Consider the following 12,879-nt stretch of genomic DNA (forward strand, 5'->3'; position numbering starts at 1 on the left):
ATTTATCTACACAAATTGAAAATTTATATCATAAATGATAAGTCATAGCAACATTACAATCAATAGCATATCTCTATGTTTAGGGTTTTTAACTTTTTTAAATTTGTAATTTTAGTTTAAATTTATAATTATTTATAAACGGATTCGCGGGTTGTAATTGGGTCATTTCAGGTTGACCCGAACCCGACCTATTTATTAATTGAGTCAATTTGATCTACCCGATTTCGACCCGAACCCGAAACTACCCAACTCTAACATGATTTTTTCGTGTTCGGTTCGGGTCGTGTTTTCATGTCGGGTCAAAAAATTACCACCCCTAACATCAGTTACCCTATCTATACCCTAAATTTAGATTCGATGAATAGTGATTTTCTAAATTTAGATAATAAAATCTCTATCCTAAAAATAAAATAATATTTATTTTTCATCTCGCTCCTCCCGCTCAATCTTTTCAATTTCTTTCCTTTCACTCATTTTATAAATATAATAATAAAAAATAGAAGAAAGAAAAGAAAATAATAAAAAAATAAAAGATGATAAAAATTTTAAAATATTTGATGTAGTATATAGTAAAAAATAATTATCTAAATTTAATAAATTAGATTATTTATCTTAAATTTTAGATATAGTAATAAAAAAATTAATACTAAATGCTCTAAATATTTAGTTAACATCAATTCGGTAGAGCTTTATACTCAAATATTTAAATAACCTTACTTTGTTTAAATATCAACCTAGCTTAAACTCATTCTCCCCTATGTATCCACAACCAATATATTATACAAATATTAAAACACCTAAATAAATCACCCCTTGGTGTGATAAGACCGAATTGGTATGTTTGCATCAATAGTGAAATTGATGAGTTCAATCACTACTAAGTCTTAGTATAATTTATAAATATATTATTGTGTTTCTTAGTAAGAAATTATACTAAAAATATTTTTAAAATTTATATATAATTTATATATAATGTCAAATAAATCCATGCCATCTATTGATTAAAAAATTATATGAATATATTTTAATAATTATTAATTATGAGAGGAATCTTTCGGTGGAATGCTAACTCCACCCTATTATTAAAACCCACGAGTTGGCCAAAGCGGCGCTTGATTTCCATTGCAGTCAGGTCGCACCGCCTCCAGCGCCGATCCCTTTCTCTCTTTCTCTCTCCTCGCCTCATCGCCACAGCCGCTTCCGTCTCTGCGCCGCCGATTGCATCGCGGTGCCTCGTCTAGGCTTACGTTCCGTCCCTAAATACCGTCGACTGATCGATCGGGCCGCCCCCGCTTCTCCGTACGCCACCAAACCCTCCGAGGACGGATCTTGCTATTTTTTCAGGACAGCATCCAAGTCGAGAGAACTTCTGATTGGTTCCTTGATTGGGAGGTATGATCCGCTTCGGACTAGTGGAGCTTGGTAATCAATCTACCTGTGGATTGTATGATGAATGATATATTCTTATTCGGATTCTATTCTTGTACTTTTCTTTGCAGGATTCTTAGATTAGATCGTGTTCTGAAGCAGTAAAGTAATTGAAAAAAGGAAATCATGGCTGACTGGGGTTGGTGTTCCTTCAACTTTAGATTGCGATGACCTTTATTTGTTACCTTTAGATTGGCATACCACGAACCTTCTCTCTTTACATACCCAGAACTAAACAAATATATCTTTTCTAATTATTTTGCTGTCAAAATTATTCATTTAACAACAGCTTTTATGGATAGACTCATACTTAGGGAAACGGAATCATATTAGAGGCTGCATAGAAGTCTCAAATGAATTGTTCAGGTGTTTTTGTGCTGAAACATACCATCAAGACATTTTTGATAAAATCCCTTGATAGCACAAGTCAAGTCCTTTTTGCTAAAAATTTATATTGGAACTCTGTAGGAGTCTCCAATGTAATGCTCAAGTGTTTTTGAGTTGAAAAAGCTCATTTTGCTTATTGAAAGAGTCCTTTTTTGTTGACTTTTCTTGAGCCATCAAAATTCTTCCTTTTTAACTTAAAATTTGTATCTATTTTCAACTCAGAAACATCTGAGAAATTCATTCAAGGCTTTTAGCATGCCTTCATTTTAATTTTCTTGCTAAACTGACATGATTTCATTGATTAATCTGTTCTTAGGAAATGCTCATTTTATATTCGAAATTTCTGGTTATGCCTCTTGCTCTTCCAAACTATTTTTTTTAAATACTTTTGCCGTGCTCTTTGGGGGAAAAAATCCAAAATGATGAGCAATCTTCATTTTCTTTTCCTGTTTTTTTTTTTTTTAATTTTCCTTAAATGAATAGATTTAATAAACTTTTAGTCACACATCCATGAGAAGTACAAACATCTAAGACTTGTAGACCTCGAATAGGTATGTTGGATGAGGAGTTCAAACCTCCAAGCCTAGTAAATCTCAAAAATATATACATATGCCTTTTGGGACAATTTTTCTTGGGAAAGGAAATCTAGTCCACTCGTGCCGATAATATTGACTAATTGACTTGGCTGGATTTAGGTTTCCAACATAGTTAAACTATGACAAATGTTCAATGAATGAATCCATTAGATTATTGTGCTAATATTAGGTTGTTCCCCGGAAGGAACCCGCTGCAGGATCCGATTGTAATGTTTCAGCAAGGACTGCTACATCTCCAAAACTCGAGTATAGTACTAAATATGCAAGAGTTCGCATTGTAAGGTCCGACTGTAACATATCGGTAAGGATCGCTATATCTTGATGAGAACTTGGGTGTAGTGTTAAATATGCAAGAGTTCTCACAAGGTTGGATAAGAACAAATATTATAGGAAAACTAATAGTCTAAGATTTTGGACATGGAACATAAGAACCCTCATTGATAAATCAATAGAGGCAGTAGATGTGATGATTAGGATAAGAGTTAGTATATTGTGTGTACAAGAAAATGGGTAGACGAGAAAGCAACGATGATAGAGAACTCGAGTTTTAAGTTATGGTACATAGGAAAGACTAAAGCAAGAAATAGAGTATTATTGTCGATAATTAGTTAAAGGATGAAGATGTAGAAGTAGTTAGAAAAGGGGATAGAATATTATAATCCTTAAGATAATAGTAACAAAAAAAAATTATGAACGTAATTAGCATATATATACTAGATGAAACTACCAAATCAAGGTTTTGGGACAACTTAAGTGAAGTATTACAAAACATTCCGCCAAATAAAATGATTTTAATAAGTGGTGATCTAAATGAGCATGCCAGAGTGAAAAATGAGGAATATGAGAAGGTATACGGGGCTTATGGGTTTGGAATGAGAAATGAAGGAGGGAAAACTATATTGGATTTTGCGATAGCATATGATCTTATTTAGCTAATAAGTTTTTTAAGAAAAGAGAACACTTGTCACGTTCAAAAGTGAGAATAATAAATCGTAAATTAACTTTCTTATGGTTAGGAAGAGGAATAGAAAATTTGTAAAGATTGCAAGGTCATTTCTGAAGAAAGTTAACTACCCAATATAGGTTAATGGTGCTGGATATATGCCTCAAGTATAGTATTAATAGAAAGAAAATATATGTGACTCCTGCAATTAAGTGGTAGAAGTTAAAGGATGAGAAAAAAAAAATATATTTAAGGAGAAGATAGGAGTACAAACATTAGGTGAAATATATAGTGACTTTAATATGACATGGAATAAAATGATATCAAAGTTGAAAATAATAACTGAGTATACTCGATGAGTCAAAGGGACATGCATCATCAAGGAAAGAATTTTAGTGGTGGAATGAGAAAGTATAGAAAGTGAAGGAAAAACGAACGGCTTATAAGAAATTATATATTTATAAGAATGAGGAAAATTTTAAAAAATATACAATAGCTAAGAAAGAGGCTAAAAAAGTAGTGAATGAAGCAAATAATGAAACTTTTGAACAATTATATTAAAAATTATATACAAAAGAAGGGGAAAGACATTTATAGAATAACTAAAGTGAAAGAAAGGAAGACAAGAGATCTTATCCAAATAAAATGTATTAAAGATGAATACAATAGGGAACTAGTAAACGATGGAGAAATAAAAGAGCGGTAGAAGAGGTATTTTCATCAACTTTTTAATAAAGATTTAGGTGACCAACTTAACTTAAGTAATTTAAGTAAGTGAAATGAGTATAAAAATTTAAATTTTTATTTTAGAATTCAAATTTTAGAAATAGAACAAACTTTAAATGGGATGCACAATGGAAAAGCCGTTGAACCAAATGATAATCTAAGAGTTATGGAAATGCATAGGGAAACAATGTATGATATTGAAAACCAAAAAAAGTCTGATCAATGGAGGGTACGTACTTTAGTTCTCTTATATAAGAACAAGGGAGTTGTACAAAATTGTGCAAACTATAAGGGTCTTAACCTAGAAAAAATATTAAGGAAGAAGATCACGATGACCAAAAATCAATTTGGGTTCATGCGTGGAAGGTTGACAATAGAAGCTATATATCTTCTTAGACAATTAATTAAAGATTATCGGGAGTCAAAACAAAATTTACACATGATATTCATTGACTTAGAAAAAGCTTATGATAGAGTAAAAATTATATGGAGAATTCTAGTGTTAGCGTAACATATATTGAACTAATTAAGGATATGTATGAGGATGTAACTACCGAATTGAAGACATTAGGCGGAGTAATTGAAGTATTTTTCCAATAAAGATTGAGTTACATCTAAGTCCTTATCTTTTTATACTAATTATGAACAAACTGCACACATTCAATACATAGTACCGTGGTGCATATTGTTTGCCGATGATATTGTTTTGGTAGATGAAACACGTGGAGTAAATGCTAAACTAGAATCTTGACGGGAAACACTAAATGGTAAAAGTTCTAGGCTCAGTAAAATAAAGACAGAATATATGGAGTTTAAGTTTATTAATATTAGACATAATGAGATAATTGTTAAGATAAGAGATGACGAGTTGCCTAGAACTGAGAGCTTTAAATATTTAGGATCATTTTTGTAAACGATGGAAGGATTGAGAGAAATGTCTTATATATGATACAAGTAGGATGGTGGTTAAAATGGAAGAGAGTATTAAGTGTTTTATGTGATCATAAAGTACCTCTAAAACTTAAAGAAAAATTTTACAAAACTGCCGTTAGACCTGTTATGTTATATGAAATTGAATGTTGGTTATGACTTGAGCACATGAGCATAAGATGAAAGTTGCAGAGATGAAGATGTTAAGGTGGATGTGTGGACATATGAGGATGAACATAATAAGAAATGAGAGCATTAGAAAGAAAGCCAGAATTGTATCTATTGAGGAACAACTTTGGGAGATATGTTTAAGATGTATGGGCATGTACTTAGATGACCAATAAATGTTCTAGTTAGGCGATATGAAACTATAACAAATACACACATCAAATGAGGAAGACAAAAAAAAGACTTAGTTAACAACAATAAAAAGAGATAAAATTTCACTCTAAAAAAACATAAAATTTATTTAAGTATAGATGATGATATAGTAGGAGATATAATTCAATGACGTAAAAGGATCCATACAGTCAACTTCACCTAGTGGGATAAGACTTAGTTGTTATTGTTATCAAAAGATATCATCACTGCAAATGACAATAGACTTCACTGTTCAAACGGAGAAGGGCATTATATCATAAAAAAAATTAATCACAGGACCTATAACGATTGAAGATACGTTGCCTGATGTGGGTTTCATTCCTCGTCATAAGCGACAAATACACACAGCAGATGTTTATATAGCTATAATTTTGTTGTTAATATGTCTTTTAGTTTTAGATAGAGTTTTTAGTTCCACATTTGGAATAGTGAACATCTTCTTAACACTTTAAAACATCTCCTTATTCAAGCAAACTCTTGTTCGGAGAACATCAAGTCCATAAAAGAGCTTGAGGGAGTCCAGTTAATCAAAGGGGATAATACTTGGATGGGGTCATAGTGTGAGCCAATATGTTAAATCCATGCTTAACAATAGGTATTTCATGCGGTCCCTGAAGCCCGTGTCTTTAAAACCAGGGAAAACTATGATATGTGTAAATCACCTATTGCAAATTATCTGAAAACCGGGTCACACATCTAATGATGTAGATACCCTTAAGGCATTCTATTTTGACCAAAGTCAACATTTAGATTGATGAACTTTTGCAGCATAACTTCAGCTAAATGATGGCCGAACTGTACCACAATTTGTATTTTAGATTCGAAAGAAAAAAAGGGCAGCCCGGTGCACGAAGCTCCTGCTATGTGGGGTCCCGGGGAAGTATCCATTGTACGTAGCCTTATCTTACTTTTTGCAAGAGGTTGTTTACCGTTGCGCCAAGGCTCCCCTTCAAAGAAAGGAGACATAAATTGTGGGACATATGTTTATGTGCTTCAAGCAATGAAACCACTTGTTATAAATGTCAATTTATGGTGGAGGGTCGGCATGCATATTATGTCATGATTAGCCCAATGCTTAATAGTCTTATCCATGATAAAAAAGTGCCATGCTTCTAACATAGTGGCTAATGGGTGGATTCATCAGTGAATTTCCTATTCATTGTATTGTGAAGAAAAGTGATGTGGAGTTTATAAAATGAGAAGTTTATGGAAGGATTGTTATGCTTGATTGAGATTCATGACATGATGTTGAAGATGAGTTTCTTGTGTAATTATAAATCGTAGTAAGACATTAATAATGTATAGATATCATTAGTGGCGTAGCCACATGGGAATGGGAGGGTGCGACCGCCTCCTTTGTAAAAAAAATTAATACCAAACTCTTACTACCACTTTGACTAGCTGATTCACCACCTCGTCTCTAGAAAATTGAAATTGACTACATATTTGGAAAGTTCTCAACTTAAGCTATCCATTCGTACCATTTTTACTTCGAAATATCGTGACTTGGAATGTTAAGTATTGAATTTAAAAGTAAAATATATAATAATAAACGAATGAATTCAATTGTAAAACCACGAAGTGAGAGTGGTAAATTAAAATTGGATTTCGAACTAAATCTAACAGGTATGCATGAACATAAGGATTAGTTCAAATCAGGATTAATTTGGAGTTGATTTGGCTAGGTTATGATCTAACCAAGTTTAAGGTTTAAATGAGTTCGATCGGTTTAAAACAAATTAGGGTATTTTTAAGGAAACCTTCTCTTTTCTTTGTTTTTTCTCCCTATGCATGCAACAACCTCCGCTATGTTGTACGCCACCACCATGCCCCTTCATCCATCCCTCTTTTATTTTTCCCTTCCTCTTCTTCCCCATTTCTTTCTTCTCCTTCTCCTTCTCTTCTCCAACGACAATAAACCTTTAGTTTCATCCTCACCTCTTCTCAAGCGCTATCTTTTCTTCTCCTTTCTCTTCTCCAGCTAGCAAGAAACACAACATAGCTGCTGCCCTCTTCCAGCAACAAGAGCAACACTCGCATCTTCTTTCTCTTCTCATGTTTTTAGGGTTTGGTTGACACCACAAGAATATACATGTTTTACCTTGCCTTGCTCTTTTTGTGTCGTTGCCGAGCTCACTGAATCTAGTCGAGGTTGCTAACGAAGAAGGTAAAATTCTCCTCTTTTGCTTCTTCTTCCCTATCTTGGTTTCTCTTCTCCATTTTTCTCAAAGGCAATGGTCTTCTTTTTATTTTTTCAAGCGAACATCCCTTTATATGCAACTCTTTTACCCCTTTGTCCCACACAACAACAAGAGGAGTAAGTTGTTCTTTTTTACTTTTATATTTCATTAATTGAATGAGACTTGTAAAGTATAAATTTTATTTTATTAGGTTGCTAGTTAGAATGATTATTTAGATCGGAATGAAGGTCTTATATATATAAATGTTAAATATTATGAGGAAGCGAAATCATAAATGATTCTTCGATTTTGAGTCATAGATAAGCTCTAGGAATCGACTGATCATTGTTTCAATTAGAACCAAGGGCTAAGATCGAAATTTTCGAATTTAAGTTCATTTTCAAGTTATTAAATACAAAATTTAGGCTTTTAGATTGTGAAAATTGACTTACACTAATGTTTGAAATTTCGAAAATTTCAGCTTATATTTTTTAAAGTGTTTTTTGAGTTTTTAGAGTTGGATAATTCGATTTTGTATTATATTAATTTTTTAAATTTATTGCATTCGACAATGAAAATTCCGTCTGTGCCACTAGTTATCATGGGTATTTTGAGGAACTCTTACATATGATTGTTCATATCTCTCTTACTTTACTATTGAAATATATTTTGTAGCGTATATTATCATATATGGTTTTCTTCAATTTTTGCTTTTGCAGAAGAAGAAGATTTTGATCCAGCACCACCAAGCCTACTAATTAATAAGCCAAAGAACCAATGGGATGATGAGGACGTAGACGATGAAAATGTCAAAGAATCTTGGGATGATGAGGAAGAACCAGTCCAGGTAAAGTACCCAATTTATGTCTTTGCACTATTTAGAACTTCACCAAAGAGCAATTTGGAAACATTTTTTTTAATTCTTTGGGATTAATGAAGTCTCAGCCGTATATTATGACAATTTGTCCATTTCAATTAATTCATTTATTTCTATTATCTTATTTTGGTGAGCCATTTATCTTGAAGTTGAAGTTAACTTGTATATCTAATTGTTTGTTAGATCAAAGGATGCACACACTAAAGTTTATGAAAATGACGTGTATTTTATAAAATATTAGAACATAATATCAATACCCAAACTCTCTTAACACCAATATTGAGGAAAACACATGCAAAAGATTTGTTGCGACTTCACTAAGGATTTGAATGTTGAATCATGCTAGTCGACACGGTGAATGTTTTGCTCGCCGTCCAATATATATGATGATACTGGCATGATAAGACCGAGAAGCTTGAGTGGCGATGTCATGTGCAGTGAAAGCAAAGAAACATGAGGAAGAGAGAGAAGAGTTGTTAGAGGAGAAGGGAGAAAGGGATTGGTAGCTGGCGGCTAATGATAGGTAGTGGGGCGAGCAAGGTAGAGAAATTGGAGGAGAGGAGAGTACGATGTAGAGAAAGGGAGTAAATTCCTAACCTCTCGCAAATTCTGCCAACTTAATTAAATACGACCATACCAAACTATTCTATATATAAACTTGGTTTAGTTCTAAACTAACCAAAATAAGTTCAAATTAAATTCAGTTTGAACCCATCTGATCCTATAACCATTATCACCAAGTTACTCAATGGGCTCCACTCAACCCTACACCAGCTTCCACTTAATGCACAAAATCCAAATATTGGTTTAACTTAGTTAGTCATCTAAAAATGTAAAAATAATTTAAAATGTAAAAATTTAGATAAGATAAACATTTAATATCTAATATAGATAAGGATTCTTTTTCATGTTTTGACTTCTAGGATGTCAAGAGAGATTGAAAGAGATTTGTGTGAACAAGTGATAGAAAAAATAGGATTTGATGAGATCACATCGAGCTTCTTCTCCTATCCATCTTCTCCAGACTTTAGTTTGGGCGTCGAGGAGTAGCTAGGGTTTATTGTGACAATTTGATTAACTGAGCATTTATTTGATTAAGTTGAGAAAATAATTCATTTTTTTAAAACTCTATCCGGTTCAATTTAAAGGTATAAAGAATTTTTGAATTCAAATTTAATTTTATTTAAAAAAGTCTTAAATTTGAAATTTTGAACATTCTTTTCTGTGGTTATTTGACTTTATCATTTTCACTTTGCAGCTTGGAGTGCTTGTTATTTATCATGTCACTGCTGTACATATAAGGGACTAGCTTAGACACATACTTTAGCGAGCTCTTTGTCAAATGCATAAATATTTCAGTGTATTCAATGCTAGAATTTTAGGTTTTCTATACTACATGTTAACTTAGTGGAAAATGATGTTATGCCAAAGATTTTTGTTAGTTTGACCATGGTTTCAGTTACTTCATTGGAGCACTTTGTTAAGGTAGAAAAGGATGCTTTGCTTTTGAACAATGATATGGGTATGTTTTACTGAGATCTCAATTTATATTTGGGAGAAAGGTTATATAATTATCCATGTAATTTGCAGGATGTTCATTCAATCGTTATTTGATGGACATTGGAAATTCATGGTTTTTTAATTGAAGCTAAATTGGTTTATTCTAAAATCAATTAATCTTGTATTTCTGATCTTGAGAAGCAGTATTGATTTGTTTCTTGCAAGTGATATATATCTAGCTTTAATTCTATGCCTATTAGGCTGGAGGAAGATTTGGAAGAAAGGACAGAGAGGAAAGGAGGAAGAGGGGAGAGAATAGGAGTGATAAAAAATGTCTAGTAGGACAGAAAGGATAGGACGGAGAGGAACTGATATTTCTAACCTACAACAGGTTCTCCGCACTATTTGGAAGTGACAATGGTAGTCGATGTCTGTGGATCGTCTAACCATGGTTGAATGATGGTTGGTGGTGGTTGAAAATGCAGATACCCAGCAGCCATTGTGGTTTGGTGATAAGCCAATGATGATTGATGGTAGTCTTATGGTCAAATTTGGCTGTCGATGATGGTTTGGACAGTTGGATTTGGTGGCCAAGATAGTCCATGAACAATTGACAATGGTTGGTTATGCAAAGGCTGTGATGGTGAGGCTGATGGCTGATTGCGATGATTGATGATGCCTCGAGGGCTGCCAATGATGGTCTAGTGGTGACTCAAATGTTTGATGGTGTTTGAGGGTTGGTGACGAAGAAATAATTTATTGGTCTTTATCATTTTTGTCTTCCTTTCCTTTCATTTCCATCCATATTTGGGTGGATTAATTTTGGAGGGAAAGAGAGGTCAAGTGATCATCCTTAGTTCCCTTCTCTCTATAGTTCCATCTGAGTAGATAGATGCTCCCCATCCTTTAGGTGCCCCTCCTCTTTACTTTGGCTTTCATTAGTAGACATTCCCCAAGCACAAGTTGGTTTTCTTCTTGTAATTTTCCTTTCAGCATATGGGGACATCTTAATTATCACATGGATATTATCTAAAATTATTATTTGAATATATGTGAAAAATACATAGTGGGCATCCTGGACTAGTTGATATTTGCTATTGCTTGAATTCGCTAGTGTCTAGGAATTGTTGGAAAATGAAGGAATTCTCAGTATTGTCACACTGGTTCCTCCATTTATTGCTTGGAAGCGCAATGTTCAAATATTGCTAAGCTTGTTCATTAGTTTATCTAGGAGCCTCAGTCATCCTTGGAATGCTTTTTCAGCTGGTGCTTTTTCCATTAGGAGCTTTGAAGGACTTCTATTGGAAGACATTGAATTTCCCCTTTTGCATATAGATGATAGTCCTAGTACTGCTATAATTTTAGTGAATGACAGGCCATGTTTTTCTGCAGCAGGAAACTAAGCCTCAGCAAGAGGTAGAAGTTACTGCAACAAAGACGGGTGGCAAAGGTGCCACGAAGAAAGACAAACAGCCAGAAGCCAAGAAAGTTGAAATAACTAATGATGTGCTAGCAGATCCTGTTGCTGAGAAACTTCGCCAACAAAGGTGTGATAATGGGAAAAACTCAAGACAGATGCACTTGATGCATTAGTTTTATACTGATTTGCTTAATGTGCCTGCTGACTATAACATATGATCCACTTCCATAGGCTAGTCGAAGAGGCTGATTATAAATCAACTGCTGAGCTATTTGCCAAGAAAGGTGATGAGAGAAGTCTTGATAACTTTATTCCCAAATCAGAGAATGACTTCTTGGAGTATGCTGAGCTCCTTTCCCACAAAATTCGTCCCTATGAGGTACGCACTGTTTTTGTGTGAAACTTTTGGGCTAATTCTGGATCTTTTTTACCTTGTTACTTATCGGATTTCCTTTTTCTACCGTTCAGAAAAGCTTCCATTACCTAGGCCTTCTCAAAGACGTTATAAGACTGTCTATGACTTCATTAAAAGCAGCAGACGCAAAAGAAATCTCTTCCTCGATAACAGCAATTGCAAATGAGAAGCTCAAGGCAGAGAAGGAAGCTAATGCTGGGAAGAAGAAACAAGGTAAGCATTAGAATGTTCTTGTTATTACATAAGGTATGTGTTCCTATGCTGACAAACACAATATGGGTGCTTTGTTGCTATAATTTGATAGGTGCAAAGAAAAAACAACTTCACATAGGCAGGGCTGAGGATGACTATGACACTACCGGTGGGTATGATAATGCCGACGATTATGACTTCATGTGACTACTTGAGTTGGTTTTCTTGTGTTATTTACCATTACGTTATGAAGAGTAATTATTACGGCGTTGCAGAAGTACGTGACATTTTCTTAGCGAGTCTGTCATTTTTGAGATAATGTCTCACTTATATAGGGGTATTTGAGAGGTGTTTGTTTTATTCTATTGTGATTGCATTGTGTTGGATATTGTATTATTTTACGTCACAACAGATTTTGCATTTGATGCGGGTAAGAACTTTTTGCAGAATTTGGTTGAATGTAACATGTTATAATGAGTTGGGCTCATGATTTGCTTCTAACATGAAAAATACGTGGTTGGTTTCTCTATTTGAGAAACTAACCAAGGGTGTCTGTGTAATGAGCTGTTTGGGTTTGTCATTAAGTTCATTTAAATTTGTTTGTTATAAGTTCTATCCAGCTCAACTCAAGCTAAGCTTAAGTTTTTAATTTAGTTCAATTATATATATATAACGAAATATTATCTTACAGCACGCATCCGTGCATAACAGTGCGGTGGATCAATCTACTGATTGATCCAACCTGGTTGAGTCGATTTAGTCCTGCCTGACTATCTTCTTGTGTGGGGTGGATCGATCCTTCCTAGTAGATTGATCCGATATTCTCGTCTTTTGGCGCTCGTCTCACGATCGTGGACAATTCCGGTCACAATTCAGCCCCACCAATCGTGGTCGGAATCTTCTG

The 12,879-nt window shown here is 34.0% G+C and overlaps 1 protein-coding gene across 2 annotated transcripts; it reads left to right on the plus strand.

The window, feature by feature from the left end:
• The first annotated feature begins 1,096 nt into the window (after window positions 1–1,096).
• LOC122042898 (eukaryotic translation initiation factor 3 subunit J-like) lies at window positions 1,097–12,485 on the plus strand. Of its 2 annotated transcripts, none has more exons than XM_042603286.1 (7): window positions 1,097–1,392; window positions 1,500–1,567; window positions 8,291–8,418; window positions 11,341–11,495; window positions 11,600–11,747; window positions 11,837–11,996; window positions 12,088–12,485. In XM_042603286.1, exons 2-7 carry the CDS (start codon window positions 1,555–1,557, stop codon window positions 12,180–12,182), a joined length of 699 nt encoding a protein of 232 aa, XP_042459220.1. In that variant the 5' UTR covers window positions 1,097–1,392; window positions 1,500–1,554; the 3' UTR covers window positions 12,183–12,485. The 2 variants fall into 2 exon arrangements, with proteins under 2 accessions (XP_042459220.1, XP_042459221.1); XM_042603287.1 differs by having other exon boundaries at window positions 1,098–1,392; window positions 11,344–11,495.
• The last annotated feature ends 394 nt before the right edge of the window (window positions 12,486–12,879 follow it).

This window comes from Zingiber officinale, chromosome 2A (assembly GCF_018446385.1).
Source record: "Zingiber officinale cultivar Zhangliang chromosome 2A, Zo_v1.1, whole genome shotgun sequence".
Taxonomy (NCBI): Eukaryota; Viridiplantae; Streptophyta; class Magnoliopsida; order Zingiberales; family Zingiberaceae; genus Zingiber; species Zingiber officinale.